Raw genomic sequence first — 20694 nt, 5'->3', positions numbered from 1 at the left:
TGTGTGCATGTCTATGGGAGTGTGTGCGTATCTGTGGGGGGGATGTGCACGTGGGAGTGTGTACACGTGGGAGTGTGTGTATGGGAGTGTGTGTGTGTGTCTGTGGGAGTGTGTGCGTGTCCGTGGGGGGGGTGTGCACGTGGGAGTGTGTGCGCGTGCGTGGGAAGGCCCACCCCCGTGCAGATGAAGACGCACGTCTACCTTGTGAGGCCCGGAGGCCTCCCTTGGACGAGCAGGCTCGCAGGTCCCGTAAACGGGTTGACCGCGTTGGGTACGTTGTGTGTGCTTTGCACTGTGTTCTGACGACAGGGGAGGCCAGAGAAGGAGACTCATTAGGCAGAGAAAACGCATTTCCAAGACTGTGTGGCATTTCCCGAAAAGCATCCGCCTCGCAGCGGACGCGTGTTGTTCCGGGGTCGGCTGTGTAGACCGACGGGGCCCGTGAGAAGGGTTGAGGGGCTGGGGCGGGCGGATTTCCGCAAGTTTATTAAGCAACATAAGCGCCCCCCCCCCCCCCCGAAGCGCTCAGCCTGTGGTAAGCAGCTCAGGGGACGTTCTGCTGGCTTCTGGGCGCAGAATCACAGCCCCGAGGGTCCTGGGGTCGCCACCATTTGCAGTGTCCTGAGGTCCCTTTGGGTCCCCTACCCCGCGGACCGTGCCCACGTTGTGGCGTTGTGACGTTGCCGCGGTGCGCCAGACGCAGGGCTCAGCCCTCACGTGTCTTGTCTGCGTTCCCAGCTTCTCTTTGCACTTTGCTGTCCCCCTACGCGGTGACCGTTGCCCAGGAACGCCCCCGCTGGAAACTCGCGTCTGTGGGGGCCCCAAGAATCCCGTGCCCTGTGCTCCCAAAGCTGACGCGTCCTGGCCTTCCCTCTTCCGGCAGACCCCAGATGAGGGAGCCTGGACCTCCGTCTACGCAGCAGTCACCCCGGACCTGGAAGGAATCGGCGGCCGCTACCTTTACAACGAGAAAGAGACCAAGTCTCTGACGGTCACGTACGACCGAGATCTCCAGAGACAACTGTGGGCCACAAGTTGCCAGATGACCAGCATCCCTGACGTGACCCAAGACACCCTCTTGGGGTAACGGCCACCTTGGGAAGACCTCGCCTCGGCCCGGCAAACGCAGGTCTGTGACCGATCCCCGTGTCTGCCTTTTCCACAGCTGTTGCCTTCAGGGCTCTGTCCCCAACGGTCTCCTGTCTGCTGTCCTGCCTTTGCGGGAAATCGGGGAACAAAAGAAATATTGAGTGTGGCCTCCAAGTGGCCGTGAGCCATAAATTGTGTGGCAAGTTTCTCCCAAGTGCCAGGAACCATTAAATGCTGCCTAAGCCAAGTGTTCCATGTTTCTTGAGTAACACACGGCAGGGAGTAGTTTTGAGGAGACATGTTCCAAGTGACACAGGCACTTTGACACGAGCATGAAGCGTTGGGTCTCCAGAGGTTTCTGGGTCCCGTGAGTCCTTTGTTCTCCCACGCACCCACTATTCTGGACACTCAGCTTGGACTCCTGGGTCCCCAAGACAGAGAGACATGAGCCTTCCTCAGTCTGTTGGGTCCAGGTTGAGGTGGAAACCCATGGTCTACTCCACACTTTGACAATGACCCGGCCCCGGGTGCCACCTTCAGCCCGTAGGTCTGCTGACATGAGCTCAAGCCCATCGTCATGTGGATATGACCAATGCCAGTCAGGGATTCCGTAGAACAGGTGGGCGGACAGGGTCCTGGACGGCACTCCCCATAGAGATCTGTAGGATGGGGAGGAAGAGAGGGGTCTGGAGAGCTCTTGCCATGGGTTGTGTCCCCATGGGTTGTGTCCCTAACAGAATGTCTAAGGTCGTTGGGGTTGTGTCCAGTCGGTCTCTCTAGGAGGTGAAGTACGATCCGGTTCAAAAGATACCTGCACGTGCTACCCTCCCAGAACCTGTGAATGTGATGCTACTTGGAAAGATAATCTTTGGGAGGGAATTAGGACAAGCGGATCATCTTGGGTTCTCGAGGCAGACCCAACGTGATCCCAAGTTTCCTCTTCTGAAATAAGTACAGACAGATTTCATGACAAACGAGGAAGAGGTCATGTGACGATGGGGACAGAGGTTGGAGAGACGCAGCCACACACAGGGACTCCTGGAGCCCCCAGAAGGTGGAAGAGGCCAGAAGGATCTTCCCCGGGAGCCTCTGGAGGGAACGTGACCCTGCCCTGCCTGGCTTTCAAGAGCCCTACCCCGCCTGGGTCTCCAGAGCTGGGAGAAGGTGAACTCCTATGCTTCTAAGCCACCAACCAATTGATAGGAATTTGGAACCTGATAGAATCTGATGGAAATTGATAGGACCTCATACAGTTCCCGACGCTTCCGAATATCTCACACACTCTACTGGGCAGGATCCTTGACTTTAGGGCTCACCCTCACTCCCAGTCGGGCAAGGATGGCTCAGTCCTCCGTCTGAAGATGTCCTCAAATTCTAACAACGACAAACTAGCCATTGGAAATGCAATAGAAAGGACACTGTGTGTGTGCCTCTGGACTGCAGATGGCATTTCCAGACCAGTGACCGCAGGCTGGTCATCTCACTCTCCATTCCCTCAGTTGACAGAATCTCATCAAAGACTCAAACCTGATGTCAACTCCGGGCACATGCATGCTTTGGAACGACAGCCCGCATCTCTTCCAGTGTGGGGTTCACACTGGACACGGGGACAGGTGCTTTATAGTTCGCTGCTTGGATGTTCAGGGTGGATGGACTGGCGCCATGAGGCGTTCTCCTTCGGGAATGGAGCGTCCCTTAACGGGAACTTAATAAAATGCAAAGGAATGTCTTTGCTCTGGTTTGGGAGACGTGACAATGCCCGGGGTGAGTTCTCTGTGTTTTCGTGGCCAACGTGGTCAACCCTACAGAGACCTCCTTCTCAACAAAGATGCTGACGATGTTTCTGAAGGTCCACTAAGGCTCGTGGGGTTTGGTTGCCCTCTGGGGGAGCCTCTGAAAAGGATTGCTGGTCATCTCCAATTTCAACAGAATTCCAGAAGCAATTCCTCTGGATAAATCAGCATTTCTGTAGAGCTTCTGAAGGCATCTTCTTGATCTGCCAAGTTCAAGGACCGCCCCCCCCCCCTCCCCTGAGCCAGGCACATTTGAATTACAGCTTCCAGCCCTGGGTGTCGGCACGCCCTCAGACTGCTCAGATATCCTACTGAAGCCCTAGACTCCGGACTAATGTCTTTTAGAACTAGAATCCCTTCCTTGATTAAACCAAGAGCGAGCTGTGGCTCATCTAGTATTCTGAACAGCCGGGAATTTGCACCACGAAACAGAATCTTGAGTTCTGGAAGGTGCCAACATTGGAGCATTTATATGTCATCAGAGAACCCATTACAGCTTGAGGCCATTGTACACAAATGCCAGCGACCGTGTCCATGATCACAAAGGTACTTTCTGAGTCGAGGCTCAGGATGGCTCCTGGCCAAGCCGACATCTTCTGCCACTGAGATGACACACACGCCGGGATTTGACAGATGCCACAGTCCCCAAGCTGAGAAGACGCGCTTCCCAAACAATTTGAACGTTGTAGGACCCTGGCCTCAGATTCCTCCTCCTTGTTACGTGACAGCCCTTATGTTTCTTTTCCTCCGTGGGAGAGAGAGGGAAGAAAACAACAACATAGTTCTGGAGAAGGTAGCTTGTTCCCTCGACACCGGATCATAAAATTCCTCGGAGACATTTCCCAGAAGCTGGAGAAATCGTGCGGATCTCTGGGTGAGTAAAGCGGAATCCGTGGCTTGGCAGGCACTGGAGGTCCTGGGTTTGAGCCTGTGGCTCACGTTAGGGGAGTGGACAGGGTCTCCGTGCACCCTCCAGGGTGACGACTTTCCATCCGCGGGCAAGACTCGATTCGGTAGTTGGGCTCATGATGTGTGTTTGTCTTCTCGTTAAACAGGTTCTTTTCTTCCCTCGGTGTAGCAACAATGAGCTCTGTTTGGGTTCAGCAGCGGGAGGGACCCCATCGTTCATTCATCTGTTCAGTCACTTAGTCAGTCAGTCAGTCAGTCAGTCATTGCTACAAGCCAGGTTCTGAGGAAACACAAGCTCACTCAAGTGACCAAAGGCTGGTCCGTGTAGTACAAAGGCTCTGTCTAGATGCCAACTGGATATTGAGGATGTCTGTACCATGAACAGGTGGCATGGGCACCTCTCGTCTTGGCTATTAGGAAACACAACCAGAGAAGGTGCACTGGGCTCCCTCCAAGGAAGGAGGCGGGACTGGGGGGAAGCTTCTTGGATTGGCCTATGGGTCAGGGAGGGCATTCCATGCTCATTTCCATCGGATCGGAGCTTTGGGAAGCATGAAGTCTTGCATTGGGTGCCATCATTAAGCCTTTGGGTCTCTGTGATGCATCGTCTACTGAATGATGATGCCGACACACACCCTGTCTGCACCCAGCTTTGCTGAGAGGACAAGACCCATGTATGCAGTCTGCTTAAGGGAAGTTCAGGAATAAATGTATGCCACCCGTGCCTTTGCATCCAAAGTCTGGATTTGATTTGCCATTCAAGTGGAGAAATCACACTTGACCCTTGAACCACAAGGGGTTAGGGCTGCCCAGCCTCTATGCACTGAAAAATCCACATGTAACTCTTAACCCCCCAACAACTTAACTGCTAAGAGCCTACTGTGGACCGAAAGTCTGACCGATAACATAAATAGTCAACTAACACACATTTTGAATGCTCTGTGTATTATATACCGTGTTCTTACAATGAGATCAGCTACAGAAAATAAGGTGCGATTAAGAAAATCATAGGAAGGGGGTGCCTGGGTGGCTCAGTCGGTTAAGCGTTCGACTTCGGCTCACGTCATGATCTCACGGTCCGTGAGTTCGAGCCCCGCGTCGGGCTCTGTGCTGACCGCTCAGAGCCTGGAGCCTGCTTCAGATTCTGTGTCTCCCTCTCTCTCTGACCCTCCCCCGTTCATGCTCTGTCTCTCTCTGTCTCAAAAATAAATAAACATTAAAAAAAAATTAAAAAAAAAAAAGAAAATCACAGGAAGAGAAAATACATTTACAGGAATGTGCTGTATTCATTGAAAAAAATCCGCATCTCAGTGGACCTGCACAGTTCACGCCGTGTTGTTCAAGGGATTGTAGTGGCAGCTGTATTTTTTGTCATCTGGGTACCGGTATCCTAGGCATTGGGTGTACATTTTTTGCTTGTTTACCAAAAGCTTTAAAAGCACAAACACAAACCCAGACTTAAGTCCCTCCTGGTTTCTAGCATGTGCCCTGAAGGGACAGTGTGTGAATGTGTGCGTGTAGTAATCTCTGGCTCTGAGATTCTTAACCAGTGAAGTGCGTTCTCCTGTTCAGGAATAGAGCTCTACCAGTGTGTGCGTTTAGTTGCTAATCTATCATTTTTGGTTACGCCAGGTGTCTAATTTCTTCCTTTGCTTCTCTTTACAATTCTTTGCCTTCTTTCTGGGATGTATCGTCCGACTTCCTGACTTGACGAATGCCATTTATTTTTTGGTTTCTGGACGTCTAGCCTTCTGTGTCCCTCATTTCTCCCTCTGACTTGGTTTATGTCTCACAGATATGGTCTGCCATTCCTGTCTCCTTGTTTTCCTCTTTAGCCCGTGGGCTACTCAAGCGTGTGTTTAAATTTTCCCAGACGTGTAGATTTAAAAATAATTTTACTGTCACAGGTCCAGCAGTGCCTTAAAAACTTTGTTTGCTCTAAGTCACCCGAGACCCACTTACGTTGTCCCTCAAAGAAGACCGTGGGGTACATCTGGTCTACCACGGTGCTAAGTGTGGCCAACTGGGTTTTCGTGGAACATATGCTAGAGAAAATCAGAGCATGGTAACTACGAGGGCCTTTTTTTTTTAGGGGGGTATTCATTTTATTCTTCTGACTTTATTGAGGTATACCTTAAGTATATACTTAATGTGTAGGGCACGGTGCTTCGATCGACGCTTACACTGGGAGATGTCTATTTACTATGACTTGGGCCAAGAGTGTCCTGTTTTGTCCAATGAGTCTTTTTATGGTCGTTGCCCTCGCAAGAGGTTGGCTGTACACGGGGATTCAGGCTGCAGAAGTGAGTCATACTGTGTGAGTAATACCACTGTCGTGCGTTGGGTCCAAGTCACCTACACCTGATGAGTTGTTGGCTTCCCTTCCCCATGGCCCGGTGGTTTTCCATTCTGGCTGTTCTCCACATGGTTCATGGAAACACAGAGGAGAGCACACTGAGAAAACACCCACATGCCTTCTCAGCGTCTGGCCAGATGCAGGTGAACATTCTGTGTAACTAACCCGAGTCTGGAACCAAATGCTCTGTTGACACATAAATGCCATCGTTGCCTTTTCCAGCCTAGCAACCACTGCATGAATCCAAGATTGCCCTTGGTTGCATCGTTCAACTTGTGCAGAAATTCAGGTTGCAGCTGCTGGCATTTGAGTGAGAACACAGCATGCCTGGGGCAGCCTCTGTTTTGAGGCCGACACCTTCACTGGGGATCCCACACGCAAGCATCTTCCTGCTGCATCGTCTCCAAGCACTGACATGTTCCAACGCCTATCACTTTCTTATAAATTGTATTCTGTGGACACGGCGTGGCTATCATTCAATTTGACTCTGGGGGTAAGTATCTATGATTTCATTTTAGGATAGTGCGGGCGCATTAAAAATGCATTCCTGGGGCACCTGTGGGGCTCAGTCGGTTAAGCCTCCAGCTCTCGACTTTGGCTCAGGTCATGATCTCATGGTTCATGAGTTTCAGTCCTGCATCAGGCTCTGTGCTGACAGCTCAGAGGTTGCTTGAGATTCTCTCTTTGTCCCTCTCTCTGCTCCTCCCCTGTTCATGCTCTATTTCTCTCTCAAAACAAGTACATTCTTTCTCATTGACAAGTAGTATTCCATTGTACCTATAAACCACATCTTCTTTATCCATTCATCACTTGATGGACATTTAGGCTCTTTCCATAATTTGGCTATTGTTGAGAGTGCTGCTATAAACATTGGGGTACAAGTGCCCCTATGCATCAGCACTCCTGTATCCCCTGGGTCAATTCCTAGCAGTGCTATTGCTGGGTCATAGGGTAGGTCTATTTTTAATTTTGTGAGGAACCTCCACACTGTTTTCCAGAGTGGCTGCACCAGTTTGCATTCCCACCAACAGTGCAAGAGGGTTCCCGTTTCTCCACATCCTCTCCAGCATCTATAGTCTCCTGGTTTGTTCATTTTAGCCCCTCTGACTGGCGTGAGGTGATATCTCAGTGTGGTTTTGCTTTGTATTTCCCTGATGAGGACTGACATTGAGCATCTTTTCATAAAATATGGCCCTTTGTAGCAATGTGGATGGAACTGGAGAGTGTGATGCTAAGTGAAATAAGTCCTACAGAGAAAGACTGATACCATATGTTTTCACTCTTATGTGGCTCCTAAGAAACTTGCCAGAAGACCATGGGGAAGGGGAAAAAAAGAAAAGTTAGAGAGGGAGGGAGCCAAAACATAAGAGACTTAAAAGCTGACTATAAACTGAGGGTTGATGGGGGGTGGGGGGGAGGGCAAGGGAGGGTGGGTGATAGGCATTGAGGAGGGCACCTGTTGGGGGAGCACTGGGTGTTGTATGGAAACCAATTTGACAATAAATTTCATATTAAAAAAATAAGTACACTTTTAAAAAATAAATAAATAATAAAAAAGCATTAGTGGGTGCCTGGCTGGCTCTGTGGGCGGAGCATGAGACTCTTGATCTCAGGGGCATGAGATCAAGCCCCACGTTGAGCCTGAATGGTAGTTAAAAAAGAAAAATGCATTAGCATACATCCCTACACTGAAATATTATTTGACCATGAAAAAGGAAATATTAATACACACAGCAAGAACCAGCCTCAAAAACGTCTTAACATACTTAAATCCATAGACACAGAAAGATTAGTGGTTACAGGGGCCGGGGGAGGGAGTAAAGCATGGGGTCTCCTTTTGGGGGAATGAGAATGTTCTGGAACCAGATGGGCGTGATGGCTGCACAATGTGGCGAACGTGCTAAATGCCTCTGAATTGTGTACTCGTATTAACGTGCATAGAAACAGAGGCAAAGGTGTTCCGCAGGGTCCCCCTTGGTCTCCGTCCACCTGACCATACAAGCACTGTTTCCAGACTGGATGCTTTGAACACAGCTCCCGACACACCCTGGACGGCTACCTATCTTGCTTTTCAAACACAAAATCCTGCAATATGTCAAATGCTCCTTCGCATGTAGCATCGAGGCCCCAGGGGGAAAAAAACACACCTCCTCTCTTCAAAGGCCTGTCTGCCTTACACTGAGGCTGCCTATTGAGAAAGTGCAAATATCTGGGCAGTCTAGTCTCAGAAAGGGCCCTGGTTAAAGCAGACCGTCCCTATTCAACCCCTGGCTTGGCCTCTCCTCCCTGGGGCCGTAGATCTGAATCCAAGTGGTTGCAGGCTGCTTGGCTTTTTTGTCTCCAACCTTCCCTCCGGCATCCTTGGCAAAGGCGAGCCATTTTAATGCTGCCTTCTAGCAAAAGTCCTGCCTCATGGACCCTCTGTATCTCTGAAGGAAAGGGGATCACATGAGCAAAGCCTTCAAAACGGGAACAAACAGGTTTCATCATTTTTGCGCGTCTTCGAAATCCTTTCCGTGGCACTTTTTATAAACACCGACAAGGAGAGAAATACAGCAGTCACTTGCCTAAGAACCCAGGAAGCCCAGACGCTCCCCGCAAATGGGTGGCGGCCGCAGGGAGTTATAAAAACGGTCCTGGGTGATGAACACAACTCAGGAAGCTGTCAGAAGGCACAGGATTTGCTTTCAGTATGTGCCTCGGGTATTAGGAAAAATGGCTCGTGGTGAGGTTTTATATGCAAAATAATTCCCCGATGACAACGACCAAAAGCACCGTCGGCAGAACAAATAGTGGCCCTCGTGCAGAACGGCTAGTGGATGTGTTTCAGCAGGGACGGGACGACATCAGGACTTTATGAATCCCCAGCCGGAAGCCCGCGGGACAGAGCCAGGAAGTGCAGCCACATGGGCAGACCTTGGATTCTTCAGACATTTGTTTCACAGATAGACACATGTATATGCATATGTTCATATGCATATGTAGATATATGTATATGTGTCTATGTATCCCTGAAACAAATTTGTGAATCACACACACACACACACACACACACTCATACATGCATAATTTCTATGGGATGATATTATTGCATATGCTCAGGTGTCTCAGATATCCTCCATCCAGGCAAGCTTGGTAGTTTGGGTTGGTTTATCCTGTGGGGCAGCACATCCTGGGCACTGTAGGTATTGGTTTCCACGCGGCAGATCCTAGTAGCAAGCCCCGAGTTGTGACAGTCAGAACTGTCCCTAGGGGCACCTGGGTGGCTCAGTCGGTTAAGTGTCCAACTCTTGATTTCAGCTCAGGTCGTGATTTTCTCTTTCAGTTCGTGGGATCAAGCTGTGCGTGGGGTTCTGGGCCGACAGCAAGCAGCCTGCTTGGGATTCTCTCTGCCCTTCCCCTACACATGGACATTCTCTCAAAATAAGTAAACATTTTTTTAAAAATGTCGCTAGATATCAGCAAGTGTCCCCTGGGGAGTAAAAAGTTGTCTCTGGTTGCAAAGCACTGCCATACCTCATGGATGGATAGATAGATAGACACATGATAGATAGATGGATGGATGGATAGGTAGGTAGGTAGATAGGTCATAATAGATGCATGGATGGGTAAGTGGATAGATGGATGGATAGATAGATACATAGATACATAGATATGATGGATAGATAGGTAGGTAGATATGATGGATAGATAGATAGATATGATGGATAGATAGATAGATATGATGGATGGATAGACAGATATAGGGATAGATAGATAGATGGATAGATAGAGGGATAGATAGATAGATTGATAGATAGATACAGGGATGGATGGATAGATAGATATAAGCATGGATAGACAGATATAGGGATAGATAGATGGATGGATGGATAGATAATGATGTATGGGTGGATGGATGGATGGATCAATAGATAGATGATAGATAGATAGATAGATAGATAGACAGATAATGTGATGGATGGATAAATGGATGGATAGATAGATATTGATGAGGGAGTATAACCAAGCCGACAGGTTGCAAACACCCCCCATCCCACCCCCAGGTGGAATGCGTGATATTCCTCAGGCACTCATGGCTGTCCAAGAACAAAGGAAAGGGGGAAAACAAATGGCTAACTAATAGAGATCATAGTCCTGCAGGACCTGTGTCTCCACCTATTTACAAATGTCTTAGTAAATTATAAGAAAATGGTAATCTTATCAAGAGACTAATCTCCAGAAGCCTATAGACTCGATTTCCTGGACCCGCAACATCACCCTCCCTTCCACAGTGATGTGGGGAACAAAGGCGGAAGGAAATGGCAGGTAAAACTCAATTTCCTTCCAACCTGCAGCCCTTTGGCAAATCCTTGAGGCAGGCAGAGTAAAACGTTTCTCCAGAAACTCCCTACTGTCTTAATGCTAATGCTTTGCTAGAGGGAAAAACCACCTTAGCCTGACAATGGCCAAGCCTCCAGTATCCTGGGAGACTTCTTTGGCACATGAAAATCTCACTGGAAACTTCCCCTGGACTTTACCTCCCGCAGCCCCATAGTATATAACTAAGTCTCTCCTCAAGGTCCCAGGGCAGCTCTTCCTGTCCACAGGTCCTGCCCCCGAGCTTCAATAAAATCACCTTTTTTTGCACAAAAACGTCTTCAAGAATTCTTTCTTGGCTGTTGAGTCCAGACCCCACAAACTCCACTGTCACCCCAAAAACCTCATCAGATATGATGGATGGATGCATAGATAGATGGATGGATAGATAGATAGATAGATAGATAGATGGATAGATGAGATAGATAGATAGATAGATAGATAGATAGATAGATAGATGAGATAGATAGATAGATAATAAGGATAGATAGATGACAGACAGATAGATAGATAATAGATGGATAGATAGATATAAGGAGGGATAGATGACAGATAGATAGATAGATAGATAGATAGATAGATAATAGATGGATAGATAGATATAGGGATAGATAGATAGATATAAGGATGTATAGATGGATAGATGACAGATACATAGATAGATAGGTAGATAGATAGATAGATAGATAGATAGATAGATAGATAATACATAGTAGATAGATACAGGGATAGATAGATGGATAGATAGATATAGGGATAGATAGGTAGATACAAGGGTATCTACAGATACAGGTATAGATAGATGGATAGATGACAGATACATAGATAGATCGATAGATAATAGATGGATAGATAGACATAGGGATAAATGATACATACATACATACATACATACATACATACATAGCTAGACAGACAGACGGCAGACAGACATACAGAATCTGTTATGCTGACATCTGGGGCTGGGTGACTGTGATGTGGGGCGTTTTGGGCACCATAGGGTGTTGAACAGCATCTCTGGTCTCCAGCCATCACATGGCGTAGCAGTCCCCTCCTTTTGACAGCCCCCAAGTGTCCCTGGGGGTTGAATTGCTCCCTTTAGGGAACCACGAGCACCCCCCCCCAAATAGTATGCTGTTGCAAACATTTAAAGCTATGTGCACTAGATTTTACATTAGCAGAGCTGAAGCCTCCATTAATATTCCAAGTGAGTTACGACTTCATTCCAGACCGAAAACGAAGAAATAAATTTTTAAAACTGTCCCTGAGACCCACAGGAGCTCAGGACCACTGCTGCTTGCTTTTGGGAGGAGAGGTGTCCTGGAGTGACATTCTCAGAGCTGTCAGGGTCTGGGATGCTGGGGGGAGCCCCACCTGAGAGCATGCACACTCCAGCCAGGTGCCCCCCTCTGAGGCTGCCTCCACACCTGTGCAAAGCCCACGCCCTCTTACACCTGACATGGGGCTCAACCTCACAAACCATGAGCCGAAAGCAAGAGCCCCTGAATTCACCTCCTTCCTGACTGTGCGTTGACCGACCCCTCCAGCCTCCGTAGAACGTCCCGTCGACATCGTAATTCTTGCCAAGCTCCCTCACGTAAAAACAGACAGACAAACAAAAAACCTTAATGCAGGCTCACGGTATCTCTGTAGGAGAATCATGCGTGCAAGTTGTTGAAAATCACAGGTTAGAGACATAACCCGTACAAGGACTGCACAGGGACCAAGTGGGTGCGACCTGGGTGTGGGTCTAGAGGGAGGCGGGAAGGTCAGATAGACAGAAGGCAACGTGATGTCAAACGCGGAGGTTTAACAAGGCTAACCTGCTGGTTTCGCACGAAGGAATCAGGAAAACACAGGAATACACAAAACGCGCCTGTAGAACCTTCACAAAGGCAGGGAAACGGATCCTCCCCTGAGCCTCTGGAGCGACCCAGCCCCGCAGGAGGCTTGATTTTAGCCCCACGAGAGCCGTTGTCCAGACCTGCTGCCTCCAGAATGGCAGGACCACACATGCGTGTTGTTTTGAGCCCCTGAGTGTGGGGTCGTGTGTGACAGGAGACTGATCCGGCCTCCAGGGACACGCGCACACAGAGAATGCCGATTCTCCTGATGGTGGCCACGCCTTACCATCCCGTGAGGATCATCCCTCCCGGACCCTCCTTTCTCAAAGCGCGGGAGCAGAGACGTCTTGCATTCTGACGCTGTCTGCAACATGAATTTTTCAATAGCGGATTTCTATAAAAGGTCCGGGTCCTGCAAGAAGGGTTACTGGACAAGATGCCACAACGGGGCCCCACTTGCCTGGGAACAGCACCTTCCCCGAGGCCAGACTCACTGTGAGGTCGTGGAGATTCTAACCACAGCTTTTCAGACCCAAGGGCTGATTCAGAGACTACTCTGCACCATAATGCACACTTCGGGGAGGGGGCCAGGGGTGGGGGTATGTTCCCACTCTGCTGATTTTGCAGAAAAGTTTCAGTCTCTTAAGATGCCTTCATCTGCCAGACCAGACCATCTTCCCCTGGGGACTCCTGACATCTGGAAGGGGGTGAGTTTGATGTGGGGTGTCCTGGGCACTGAAGGTTGTTGAGCACCATCTCTGGTCTCCACCCACCACATGGCAGCACCATTTCCCTGTTCCCATGTGACAACCAACAATGTTATTTGAGGGCACAATCGCCCCCAGTTTTTAACCACTATCACAGATAGATGATAGATAGATAGATAGATAGATAGATAGATAGATAGATAGATATGATGTGTGGGTGGATGGATAGATAGATAGATAGATAGATAGATAGATAGATAGATAGATAAGTATGTGGGTAAATAGATATGATGAATGGACAGATGATAGATAGATAGATAGATAGATAGATAGATAGATAGACAAGATCTATGGGTAGGTGCATGGGTGGATGGATGGATGGATGGATAGATAGATAGATAGATGTAAATACATACAAATATAGGTCTGAATTTGAAATACACATGAACACAAAGAATGATGAACACCAAGGTAGAAATATGAAGTCAGGCAAGGGACAGAAGTAGGTAGAGAAAGTTCATACAGGGTCAGAGAAGGGATGATATCTAATCTGAGCAAGACCTCCCTGATGAGAGGGAGTGGGTCATACGTATATCTGGGATGGCAGAGTGATCCATCAGGATGTGCAAAGGCCCTGAGGCAGGGATCGGTTTTGTGATTCCAGAAGCAAAGGAGACTCATGTTACTGGAGAGTCGTGAGGCCAAGCCCAAGAGACCGTTGTGTCCGCATGCAGTGTAAAGGGTGGGGCTGCCCAGCTGCACACCCACAACCCCAGGAGAGATGTGCAGCCACACTTTGCCTCGGTGTCTCCTTCTGCGAAGCCCCAGAGTAATGAGAACCACGGGAGCAGGTGGTTGACATGGTGATGACATTGTCACATTGTCATCGAGCCTCTTCTCCTCGGTGGTTCTGGAGAGACAAGCAGGAGGGAGGACTTACACACCAGAGAGCCGGTCATAGGCCCCGGTCTCCCGCAGAGCAGGGGGTAGGGCAGCGCATCCCAGGGCTCCTTGTGAAGTTGACCGAAGGCTCTTTGCCTCACAAGTGCCCTAAGAAGACGGAGGTAACTTACCCCTGACAGCAGACCTGGGAGGGGAGGATCGGCTTGCAAACAGGAAGATGGGTTTTGTAGCAGATTCACTGCATTGGGAGGGACCATCCAAACGTAAACAGCTCAACATTGTTTCATGTACATTGTCAACATCGCAGATGCCTCAGGGTTCACACGGGAGCATGCAGGAGTGTGTGTGCAGAAGTGTGTATGTGCACGTGCATGCAGGAATGTGCACGCACATGTGTGCACATGTGTGTAGGATGTGTGTGCACGTGCATGCAGGAGTATATGCACATGTGCATGTGTGTGCACTTGCGTGCATGAATGTGTGTGCATGTGTGTGTGCACATGCTTCCAGGAATGTGTGCATATGTGCGTGTGCGCATAGGAAAGTGTGTGCACGTGTGTGTACGAACAAGTGTGCATGCTTAAATGTGTGTGAGAGAATGTGTGTGCACATATACATTAAAATTTTTTTAGTTTATTTTGAGACAGAGAGAGAGAGCACGAGTGGGAGAGGGACAGAGAGACGGAGAGAGAGAATCCGAAGCAGGCTCTGCACTGTCAGCACAGAGCCTGATGCAGGGATCAAACTCACCAACCGTGAGATCATGACCTGAGCCAATATCAAGAGTCTGACACTTAACCGACTGGACCACCCAGGCGCTCCTGCACGCATATATTTATATGCATATATGTGCATGCATGTATATATATATATGAGTGTGCACAAGACTGTGCATGGTTAAATGTATGTGTGAGAGAAACATATGCATGCATTTACATGCACATGTGTGCATGCATGAATGTTTCCATGTGCACGTGTGTGCGTCCATGAATGTTTACACATGCACGTGTGTGCACACATGCATGAATGTTTCCATATGCACGTGCGTGCATGAATGTTTACATGTGCACGTGTGTCCACGCATGAATGTTTACATACACACGTGTGTGCATGCATGAATGTTTACGTATGCACATGCGTGCACACATGCATGTTTATACACGCGCGTGTGTGCATGCATTAATGTTTACATATGCATGAGTGTGCACGTACATACCGCACTGTGTGCACGCATGCATGTTTACATATGCACATGTGTGCGCGCATTCATGCAAGCTTCCAGATGCAGGTGTGTGCACGCATGCATGAATGCTTACATATGCACATGTGTGCGCGCATGCATGCATGCTTACAGATGCAGGTGTGTGCACGCATGCATGAATGTTTACACATGCACGTGTGTGCGTGCATGCATGTTTACATATGCATGTGTGTGCACGCATGCATGTTTACATATTCACGTGTGTGCACACATGCATGTTTACATATGCACTGTGTGTGCGTGCATGCATGCTTACATGTGCACGTGTTGCACGCATGCATGCATGTTTACAGATGCACATGTGTGCACGCATGCATGCATGTTTACAGATGCACATGTGTGCAAGCATGCATGAATGTTTAGAGATGCACATGTGTGCATGCATGCATGTTTACAGATGCACGTGTGTGCACGCATGCATGTTTACACGAGCAATGTATGTGTGCAGGTGCGCACTTCATGTATGGTTTTATGCTCACGTGTGTGTGTGAATGGTGCACCCAGTTGTGAGTGGGTATGGGGAACAGACAGTTGCAGGGAATCACAGGGAGCCCCTGTGAAGGCACATTTGCACAGCACGTAGACATCCAGAAAGGACCCTCTTTCCAGCTTTCTAAAATACAGCCCGTCCGTCAGCCCGGAAATGAAGAGGCCCCAGGTTCATTCCAGCTGGGTGGTGATGAACCAAGACTGCTGTCAGGGCTGAGGGTCCTCGTTGACATTTCTCTGTTTGGCTCTTGCATCCGTCTGCTGCGTTGGCTCCAGCCCTGCTCTGGCAGCGAGAGCTCCAACATGTGGGATAAAACACACGTGCCTGTTTCCCATAGGGTTAGGGGTAGGGCTAGGGGTTAGGGCTACAGTTAGGGGTTAGGGTTAGGTGATGGCACCAGGGTCCGAGCCCCAGTATCATCACTTTCCCACCATTCGATGACTTCCATCGCGAGTCAGCGCTGAGCCTATAATGAAGTTCAACTGTTAAGCAGTTTTCCCCCAAAACAACCACACAAAAAATATGCCTGACTGTTTCGGATGCCTTCGTTCATCTTTTAACATGTTTCTTTTTTCTTGTTTAATCTTTGAAAACCCCACAGAGCATGGATGAGGTATTATGAACCTATCGGTTTGCATTTACCTTAAAGATAACTTTGGAAGAATTTTATTATTTTATTTCAGTCTGTTTTTATCTTTGTTATGTTTTCGTGTTTATTCATTTTTGAGGGAGGGAGGGGGAGAGAGTGTGAATGGCAGAACGAGAGAGGGAGACACAGAATCTGAAGCAGGCTGCAAGCTCTGAGCTGTCCGCACAGAGCCCGAGGAGGCGCTCGAACTCGTGAATCGTGAAATTATGACCTGAGTCCAAGTTGCATGCTTAACCGATTGAGCCACTGAGGCGGCACTATTTTATTTTATTATTATTATTATTATTATTATTATTATTATTTGGATACTGAAGTTCACAGGCTGGATAGCTCTCTGTGTAAAGGACCAGAGAGTAGCTATTTTAGATTTTTGGTGCAACTCACGTATGCTGCTTTTTCAGAGAAGTTAGTCCCGGACCATGTGTAAACGCGTGCACCTGACTCTGCGCCAATAAAACTTTCTTGGCAAAAGCCCCAGCGCCATCGTTTGGTGGGCGTGGCTTTGCATCCCGTGCTTCCCACCCACTTCCTGTAGGGCAGAAGTGCTTACCCTGCAACCCGCTAGGATCGCTGAGCTTTGCAGACTCAGAGCTGAACGTTCCCTGGGCATAAGGGACCTGCCTCCAGCGAGCTGCCACCCACTCCCGTATGGTGGGGGCATCCCGCGTCCCCTAGCTAGCGCCACCCCCGGCTCCCTGTTCGCTCAGCAGCCCTGCCGCCGCGCCTCTTACCACCAGGATGCACAGACCTTCCAGTCTCCAAGCAGACAGAAGTCCCATCATACACAAAAACGCATTTGCCTTTGCATGTTACTGACTTACTTTTTTTTTTTTTTTTTTTTTTTTTGCTCATTCCAGACCTCAAGATGGGGACTTGGTAGTTTTTATTTTTCCGTTTATTAGCGGGGTTGAAGTTAACAAAGCGATAATGCATTTTCCCTGGAAGCTTGGAGGCCCATGAGAGGCTGGCCGTGATCAAGGTGGGGGCAACGGGCCAGGCCAGTGCTGCTCCCCAGGGCCCTGAGCTCATTTGGGGTCAGTGACGATGGGTTCTGCTCCAGCAGCTCTGGTCCCAGGGCACATCCAGCCGCTGGTGTTGACCTCCTCATACTAATCTATTAGCTGAGTCCCTGCTCCCAGGTCTGCTTCCCAGCTTCCCAGTAGAGCTCACCGCCTGCTGCCCCTTACCCACTCTGCCCCCCAACCCCAAGCAGGGGCGGGAAGAAAGGCTCTGCCACTGACCCAGCAGGTGGACGGGAGGAGGTTGCCCTGCTGCAACGTGCAAAACACCTGTGCCTCAGGGTCCCGACAGGGTTGAAGGGCGCAATAATTCACTTGGTGGACCACACTGGGTTCGACGTAGACAGAAGGTCAGACTGGATACTGGACCAGGAAATTGAAATCATCCTGAAGACCATGGAGAGGAACCGATGTGGGTTTCTTTTTCTATTTTATTATTTTTATGTATTTATTTTACTGAAGGATGAGGAACCGACCTGTTTTCAAATAAGGGAATAACGGGATGAGATCCGTGTTTCCGAAAACTGACCTTGCTTTTTCCTCCTGGTCCCCCATTTCGTTGCGTCTGACAGTGAAGGAAAGGTCCTCGATGTCAACAGGAGAAGGTCACCGGTCTTCTAAATGGGCACATTCCCTTTGGCATACACTCATCAATTCCAATATTTTCAGGTGTGGGGACTCAAAAATGTTATGCCCACGGAGCTACTGACGAATGGCCCAAGCTACCCTGTTCAGTAAAATGTCTAACGTGGCGATCTCTCTATTCACTTGGGAGGAATTTTCACACACTTGCGAAACGGTATACGTGTGCTTGATGATTTCACACATTTCAGACGAGAACTCTGTGCCTCCAGCCACAGGCTGGGACCATTGGGTTAACCTTTATTTGAGCTTCGTATCCATTGCTCTCTGAGATTGCACTTGACCGCAACATAGAGCAACATCCTGTTAATAAGCCTTTTCTGCTTCCCGCTCCCAGGACTGAACGATGTTGTCCATTAGTTCTCTATTAGACCAGACGTATCTAATATCCCTGGGGACTTGGGTTTCGCGTGACTGGGTATTTTGTTTGCTTTTACAAAAACAACTCTGTCTTCTCACTGTTGTGATCACAAGGAGAATTTCTGAAGCAATTCTCGTCTCCACATCAAGGCGGGCTTACCGCTCGTTCCCCAGGAGTTTCGTTGTTACCCAATATTACGGATTTTCAAGAAAATCGTGTGACGTTCTCTCTCAAGAAGGGCAGCGTCTAATTTCGCCAGGAGGCTTTTAGAAACTTCTGGAAATGCATCGAACAAAACCGCTTCTGGGGAAAACAGCAGAGATGCTTTATAGGTGCTGACAGCTCCAGGCGCCTCTGGGGAGTTTTCTGCCCGTCTGACTGTTTCCAAGGAGAGGGGTTTCATTTCTGTGATGAAACCAAATAACGAGATCCCTCCAAACAGAAATACAGCCTCCTTCTCTCTCTTCACAGAGGCCTAAAATCCACCGAAATTGTTTATCACCCCCCGCCCTTGGTTTCCTTAGATAAATAAATTTCTTATTCTTGTGGGGAGATGGTAATTTTATTTGAAACACCATAAATAATGGCTCATACGTTTACATTTCACAAACGAAAGGAACAGCATCTTAAACACTTACTTAGTTCAGTGTCCTTTAACCCTGTGTCTGGGCTTCAGAGGGGAAATTTGTTCATAGGGCAGAACACTTTCTGAGAATGCTGTATTGTCCAAACCCTGAACCTTCATGGCGGCACATTATGGAGACTGAAAAAGCATACAGGGCAGAGCTAATTTAGAACCGAGTCTGTTTGAGCTAGAATACGGTGGAAGAAATTTACTATAGGACATATATTTTTATTGTGATTATCCATTAGCATGTGAATTAGCATAATATTTTTCAATTAGTATAATGTCCAATTAGCATAATTTTTAAGCTGTGATTTTTAAGCAATGTCTACACCCAACTTGGGTCTCAAACTCCCAACTCCAAGATGAACAGTCATGTGCCCTACCGGCGGGGCTGACCAGGGGCCCCACCAATTAGCATGGCACTTTTTTTTTTTAGTTTTTTTTTAATGTTTATTTATTTTTGAGAAAGAGAGAGACAGAGCATGACAGACAAGGGGGAGAGAGAGAGGGAGACACAGAGTCCAAAGCAGGCTCCAGACTCTGAGCTGTCAGCACAGAGCCCGAACTCACAGACCACGAGATCATGACCTGAGCTGAAGTTGGACGTTCAACCGACTGAGCCCCCCAGGTGCCCCAGCGTGGCACTTTTAAAATTCACCCACACGATAGCGCATATCTGTGTTCTGTTCCCTTCTTATGGCCGAATAATATCCCGTTGTGTGAGTATAGCATATTTGTTTATCTGTCCATCCATTGATGGACATTTGGGTCTTGTCTACTTTTTGGTTAGTGTGAGTAATCCTGCCGTAAATATCTGTGTACAGGTGTTTTTTGCAATATCGCTCAGCAGTGGAATTGCTAAGTCATATGATAATAATGCGTTCAACTTTTTAAGAAACGAGTACACTTTTTTTCCTAATGTGGCGGTATTTTACCTACTCCAGCAAAATATGAAGATTCTTGTTCTTGTACGTCCTCACCAACACATGTGGTTATATGTCTTTTTATTTTTATTTATTTATTTATTTATTTATTTATTTATTTATTTTCAATAGATGAAGTTTATTGTCAAATTGGTTTCCATACAACACCCAGTGCCAGTGCTCATCCCAACAGGTGCCCTCCTCAATACCCATCCCCCACCCTCCCCTCCCTCCCACCCCCCATCAACCCTCAGTTTGTTCTCAGTTTTTTTTTTCAATATATGAAGTTTATTGTCAAATTGGTTTCCATACAACACCCAGTGCTCACCCCAACAGGTGCCCTCCTCAGTACCCATCCCCCACCCTCCCCTCCCTCCCACCCCCCATCAACCCTCAGTTTGTTCTCAGTTTTTTTTCAATATATGAAGTTTATTGTCAAATTGGTTTCCATACAACACCCAGTGCTCATCCCAAAAGGTGCCCTCCTCAGTACCCATCCCCCACCCTCCCCTCCCTCCCACCCCCCATCAACCCTCAGTTTGTTCTCAGTTTTTTTTTTCAATATATGAAGTTTATTGTCCAGTTGGTTTCCATACAACACCCAGTGCTCACCCCAACAGGTGCCCTCCTCAGTACCCATCCCCCACCCTCCCCTCCATCCCACCCCCCATCAACCCTCAGTTTGTTCCCAGTTTTTAAGAGTCTCTTATGCTTTGGCTGTCTCCCACTCTCTTTTTTTTTTTTAAATCATAACCATGCTG

General features: G+C 48.3%; 1 protein-coding gene across 4 annotated transcripts in view; it reads left to right on the top strand.

The window, feature by feature from the left end:
• DHRSX (dehydrogenase/reductase X-linked) overlaps positions 1–20694 on the top strand; it is a 203218-nt gene that overhangs the window by 136811 nt on the left and 45713 nt on the right. Inside the window, exons 7-8 of one of the 4 annotated variants that reach the window (XR_008289988.1) lie at positions 884–3756; positions 18359–18934. Coding sequence is in view for 1 of the 4 variants with exons in the window: in XM_053202005.1 (XP_053057980.1) it covers positions 884–1087 (204 nt within the window). In the remaining 3 variants the exon portion in view is untranslated. Of the gene's footprint in view, positions 1–883; positions 4298–4488; positions 7543–18358; positions 18935–20694 lie in introns of those variants that run through there. The other 3 variants (XR_008289985.1, XR_008289987.1, XM_053202005.1) reach the window with 3 other exon arrangements.

This window comes from Acinonyx jubatus, chromosome X (genome assembly GCF_027475565.1).
Source record: "Acinonyx jubatus isolate Ajub_Pintada_27869175 chromosome X, VMU_Ajub_asm_v1.0, whole genome shotgun sequence".
In the NCBI taxonomy this organism is placed as follows: Eukaryota; Metazoa; Chordata; class Mammalia; order Carnivora; family Felidae; genus Acinonyx; species Acinonyx jubatus.
The sequence above is the reverse complement of the archived record's forward strand: the minus strand, read 5'-3'. Positions and strand labels throughout refer to the sequence as shown.